This window comes from Gambusia affinis, linkage group LG13 (assembly GCF_019740435.1).
Source record: "Gambusia affinis linkage group LG13, SWU_Gaff_1.0, whole genome shotgun sequence".
Taxonomy (NCBI): domain Eukaryota; kingdom Metazoa; phylum Chordata; class Actinopteri; order Cyprinodontiformes; family Poeciliidae; genus Gambusia; species Gambusia affinis.
The window spans coordinates 28,134,173-28,139,689 of record NC_057880.1 but is presented as its reverse complement, the minus strand read 5'-3'; the positions used below and the strand labels follow the sequence as shown (position 1 = coordinate 28,139,689).

The following is a 5,517-nucleotide window of genomic DNA, read 5'->3' as shown; positions in this document are numbered from 1 at the left end:
TACAGCAGCTTCTCCTTGGTCCGACCCGACAGATGTGATTGATGTTTTCAATGTTCATTAACTTTTTGTTAATGACTAAAAAAGGTGTAGTTACTAGAAATGTTGGCCATGGCGCCGCCATGTTGGCCATGTTGGCCATGTTGGCCATGTTGGCCATGCCCTGTGCTGTAGTATTACAGTCCCTATAATGCTACTACACTGTAAGCTGCCGGGTTACAGTGCCAACACCAATCACAGTGTTGCTGCCACTAGCCTACAGGTTAGCAGTCATGCAGCTATCATACTAGCATGATGAACATGGAAGTTAGCCACTTCTTGTCCTCACATTTCTGATTCAGGCTACTGGGCTCCATTTGCAGTACACGGCTCCCACCTCTCCAGGTAACACAATAACTGGAAGTGTTGGGGAATTTATAGGTGTCTGAATTCAAATCTGAATTCCTTCCTGACTTCTAGGTCAGATTGACAATACATTTCTTTTAGGTTAAAACATATCTTAGTGCGACGCAACCAAACAACATAATTTTTAACTATTAATATACTTATACTCCTGTACAGAATCTTCTCAAGTACGAAGTTTTTGAAACACAATTTACTCGTGATCTTTTACATTTGCATTTCCTGATGAGAAAGTCAAATGTGGATAATATTTTTAAGGGATAATACCTTAAGAAGATAAATAGCTTCAAGTAGAATTATGGTTGTGCTTTATGAATCCATGATGTGTTTCTGATATCTCACTAATGCTGTGGCTGTTCTTCCTGCCTGGTTTTTGTTTTGGTGCTAACCCCCTTATAGGGAAGAAAAAGGTCCGGTTCTGATCAGAACAGATCAGTACTGGTCTGATCCGGTCTGAAGGAGGTCTGAATCACATTAAGAACCCTGCAGCTATTTGTTACCATGGTTACATGGTCAGATTTATTTACCCTCCCTCGCCCACTGTGCCACTTTCTCTCTGTCCTCATTAGCCAATCAGCTCTGGTCTGTTCTTCCAGCATTCACTCTCCCAGTATTTACCCTCAAACCGTCTCACTCCTTACTGGAGTCGTCTCGTTACTCGTTTAACCTGCTGGCCTTTTGCTGCTGAGTTCCTCTTTGTTTTGCTCTTTTTCCCTGTAAGTTTGAACCCCGACTCAGCAGAAACCCGGACAGCAGAAACCGTGAGTCAGCAGATCTAAATAAGCGAGTCACTGACTTTGGTTCTGACCCAGAGTTCACTGGTCCAGAACTGTTTGCTTTTCTTATCTCTCCCCAGCAGACGATAAAAGTCCGACTTCGCTCCACTCGGATCACAGTTTCTATTTTCTGAGCCTTTTGGACCCAAAGAACCAGAACCATGAAGGTCTACCTGCTGCTGCTGCTGCTGCCGCTCTGCTCCGGTAAGAACAACTCTGCATCCCATAGTCAGAACTATAAGAAGTAATCAGAACCAGTCAGAATAATCAGAACCTGGAAGTATTCGGCCTAACCAGAACCTAACTGCTCAGAAACAAGGTCCTCCTGGTATTCTGCTAAAAGTTCTGACTTGGTTCTGACCTGAATCCTGGATGTTCTACTGAACTTTAACTGGATTAACAGAACTCTGGTTCTGAGAGCGAAGTTGGGTCTTTAAACAGGCAAAACACGTGAGCATCATCCTGGATTCTCCAGAGCCGGTTCTGGTTGGGATCTTCAGATTCTGCACCGAAAAGCAAAACATTTAATGTTTGTAAAAAATGATTGAACTCAACATTACTGAATTATCTCCGTTATATCACCAATCAGTTAACGATTAATAATCACTGAAATAATTTGAAACAGAAAAAAACTATTGAAATGAATCAACAAATAAATAGAAACCGGAGGTTGTTTCATTATTGTTCAACAGAATTGATTAAAAAACTAATGAATGAAGCAGAACTGGAGAAAAACGGAAAGTTGAAATAATTCCACCAGAGATGCTGAAGCATCCAGCTGGTCAGAGGGCCTAGTTAAAGGCCTCCATGGTGCAGGATGGAAACTGATGGCAGCTTAAAGGCCGATATGAACGGTTACCATGGCGCCCAGAAAAACCTGCAGAGAAATGAAAGGTCAACTCTAAATGACAGATGATCAAGGAGAAATAATTTCCCACAATGCAATGTGAAGAACCCCAGTGCATTGTGGGAAAATGTACAGGTGGCTCTGCCGGCCGCCTGGAGAGGTTCTGGTTCTGAACGGCTCTGTTAGTTCTGGACGTGACGGAACCGGATCCGTCCAGGTTGGTTCTGCTAAATGGATCAGGGCTTAAAGGGCTTTCCAGGTTTTATCCCAGGTAATTTTCAGGTATTTTCCCAGGAGTTTTCCAGGTATTTTCCCAGGTAATTTTCAGGTATTTTCCCAGGTGTTGTGCTCTGAGGGATGCGTGAATCAGTTATTTATGTATTGTAGTTTGCTGTCAGGAACAATGAACATCTGCGGCAGTTCTCGGTGTCTGAGGCGCCCTCTGGTGGTGAAATATTGCCTCTGCGGTCCAGACTGCTCCACATGTTCTGGGTCGGACGGGTTCTGTCTGATTGTCATGTTTGTTCTGCAGCTCAGCAGTTCCACATCAGCTGCTATGGAGAAGACTTCCTGATGGTGAACAACCTGCTGCTGCAGTGCACTGGGAAGGTCCAACAGGCCTGCTACACTAGAGGTGAGTCACTCCTCCTGACCAGCAGAGGGCGACAATTGAGAGGAGAGACTCCCTTTTAACAGAAAGAAACCTCCACCAGAACCAGCATTTGGATCAGCTGATGGCTTGAACTTTATTTAGTGAACATCCTGATAAAGTGTTCCAACCAGAAGGAACAGATTTATGGATTAGATTATAGATTATCAGCTTTGCTGCTGTACAGGAAGTTTATTATTTATTCCAGAAATTAAAGGAGGAAATCCTAGAGATTAATTTAATTTGGGATTTAAACAACATCCTGCTCAGAAATAAAACAGAGGTTCTTTACTTTGGCACTAGGTGTTCTGGACCAACCGGTCCTACAAAACCCGACCTGGTTCTGGACTTGCAGCCAGACACGACCCGTGTCGCTAGGTCTGACTGTCGGGTTTACATGCAAACTGGACAGAATCTTGATCCGGTCCAGCAGAGGTTCTGATGGGTTTTCTGTCTGCAGATAATGGAGAGAAAGGCTGCACTCAGCTGGAGAACTGCTCCCGGCCCGGTTGGACCTGCTGCCACACAGACCGCTGCAATGGAGACAAGAACTAGAACCGGACCGGCGGTCTAATCAGAACATTCATCCGGATCCTGGTAGAACCTGGGCCCGTTTATTGTGTCCTGTACAAATCAATAAACTTTTGGTTGGACCAAAGATCAGCGTTTGGTTTCTCTATAGAACGTCTCACCAATAGAACCAAGCTGACCTGGTACCAGTCAGACTGCAGGAGAACCTCAGAAAAACCCAACTGAAATGTTCTGAGGAACACAGCCAGTTCTGTTAGTTCAGAATAAAAGCTGCAGTGTTGTAGTCAAGACAACCTAACCCGAGACTGAGTGAAGACCAAGACCAGCGCCCCATGCTACATGAAACGATAAAATGTGAAATATGATCAAAATTGCTAATCAAATCGATCTGACAGCTTCACATTCCCATAAAAACACAGAGATATTAAATACTTAGAGCTGAAATAAATTTAACCAATATAAAAAGCAGAACAAACTATTTGTTGTGCTCATCTAGAAAGATAACACCCTGGGCGTTTGCCCATCTCACTCAAGTCAGAAATCAGCAGCGTCACTGAGGCTCCAGTCCAGGGCCGGCCTAAGCCTCTGTCTAAACTGCTGGAGAAAATTATTTAGAACAAATTCTACCGTATTCAGAAAGTAACAGTCTTCTGCATCCTCGTCAATTTGGCTTCAGTCGTAATCATTCCACAGAGACTGCTTTACGTCTTCTGCTAGAAAAGGTTAAACAATCACTTGACAGGACAAATCGCTGGTGCAGTTGGAAGGCAGTGAGAATGCAAATCAAAAGCTCCAAAAGCAGGAAGCTAATTACAGTGTAGGGCATTCTGGGTAATTACTCTCTGCTCTGTGGGTTAATGGAGAATATAAAAGGTTTAAAGTTGTTTTACTGTTTATCAGCTTGTGGCTTTGTGTGATTTATGGGCGGGGCTTCCACACAAAGCATTTTTTCTCTCTTTATGTTCAGAATTTGAAGCCAAATTCGTTTTGTTTTCTTCATCTGTCGGTAGTGATGAAAACTACCTCTTATTACAGAAACTCTGCCTTTTTGTTTTAGGAGCCCGTTCAAAACACATCTGCTGCTGCTGCCACAAATTAAACTTTGTCTGATTATTAAACTTCTGCCACGAACAGCACAACAGTTTCCAGAGCAACACAAGGGCAGACAGTGGCAAGTTGCTCTCTATAACAGGTGAATGTTCGGTTCGGTTCTGGTCCAGTGGGGAGATTCTCTGTATTGCGGTCATTTCTTTGTTGATTTGCAGCGACACTCAGCAACGGATAAAACCTCCAGGTTCTGGTTCTGATGGACTAAACCAGTGTTTCCCAATTCCAGTCCTCAGACCCCCTGCCTGCATGTTTTAGGTGTTTCCCTTCTGCCACACCTGGATTGAATCTTTGGGTGATTAACAGGCTCCTGCAGGACTTGGTGGCTGCAGAAGATGTCATGCAATCATTTGAATCAGCTGTTCTGGTGTAGAGGCACATCTAAAACATGCAGGCGGGGGGACCTGAGGACTGGAATTGGGAAACAATCCTAGATATTTAATTGAATTAACCAGCAGAGAAAATAAAAACTAGAGAGTTAATCTGAACATCCACAATAAATCCACTTCCATTTATTAGGCCAGTGAATTTTACTAGCATGTGCAGAAAGCCACTAATGTAATCTGGGTTTGACATTTTCTCCGTAGCTTCCTTTGGCTCCAGATCAGTCCTGGTCCTGGAGGGCCGGAGTCTTGCAGCTCTTAGGGTCTCCCTGGTCCAAAAACCTGAATCCAACAGATGAATCCCCTCTTCAGTGCAGTCAGGTTCTCCAGAGTCCTGCTAATGACCTCATTATTTGACTTAGGTGTGTTGAAGTAGAGAAACATCTTAAAGTTGCAGGAGACCGGCCCTCTGGCCCTCCAGGACCAGGACTGCCCACCCCTGATCCAGACACACGAACCGATTCATCCTTCAAGAACTTTAATGACCTCATTAATCAGCAGGATCGTCTGCAAAGCCACGATTAGCCTCAGCTGCACTGAGGATGGGATCTGAACTCAGACGGCCAGGAAACAGCCACTGGAGCTGACCTCCCGGTCCGGTCCGGTTCTATCCTTATTCTGCATTGCAGGAATTTCTGTATTCAGAGAAACAAGTTACTTAACAATCTTAGTCATAGGAAATTAGACATTGTTATTGCAGAAAGATTCGGGAAGCGGAGGACATAAAGCTAAATCTGATTTTTTAAACTTTTTTTGTCATGTGTCGACACTCATTACCAGTTGGTGGCGTGTTTCAGAAAAATCAGTGACTGCAGGAGCAACAGC

At 44.0% G+C, this 5,517-nt stretch overlaps 1 protein-coding gene across 1 annotated transcript; it reads left to right on the top strand.

The window, feature by feature from the left end:
- Positions 1–1,017: 1,017 nt before the first annotated feature.
- On the top strand, positions 1,018–3,329 carry wu:fj16a03 (uncharacterized protein LOC335475 homolog). Its single transcript, XM_044137311.1, has 4 exons — positions 1,018–1,160; positions 1,259–1,379; positions 2,555–2,656; positions 3,132–3,329. The coding sequence occupies exons 2-4, from the start codon at positions 1,337–1,339 to the stop codon at positions 3,224–3,226; spliced, it is 240 nt and encodes a 79-aa protein (XP_043993246.1). The 5' UTR covers positions 1,018–1,160; positions 1,259–1,336; the 3' UTR covers positions 3,227–3,329.
- Positions 3,330–5,517: the final 2,188 nt, after the last annotated feature.

Excerpts from the sequence above, each read along its gene's own strand:
- wu:fj16a03 (XM_044137311.1), top strand. The coding sequence starts at position 1,337 with ATGAAGGTCTACCTGCTGCTGCTGCTGCTGCCGCTCTGCTCCG. Across the intron at positions 1,380-2,554 it reads GCTGCTGCCGCTCTGCTCCG|CTCAGCAGTTCCACATCAGC; the intron begins GTAAGAACAACT and ends TTTGTTCTGCAG. Across the intron at positions 2,657-3,131 it reads ACAGGCCTGCTACACTAGAG|ATAATGGAGAGAAAGGCTGC; the intron begins GTGAGTCACTCC and ends TTCTGTCTGCAG.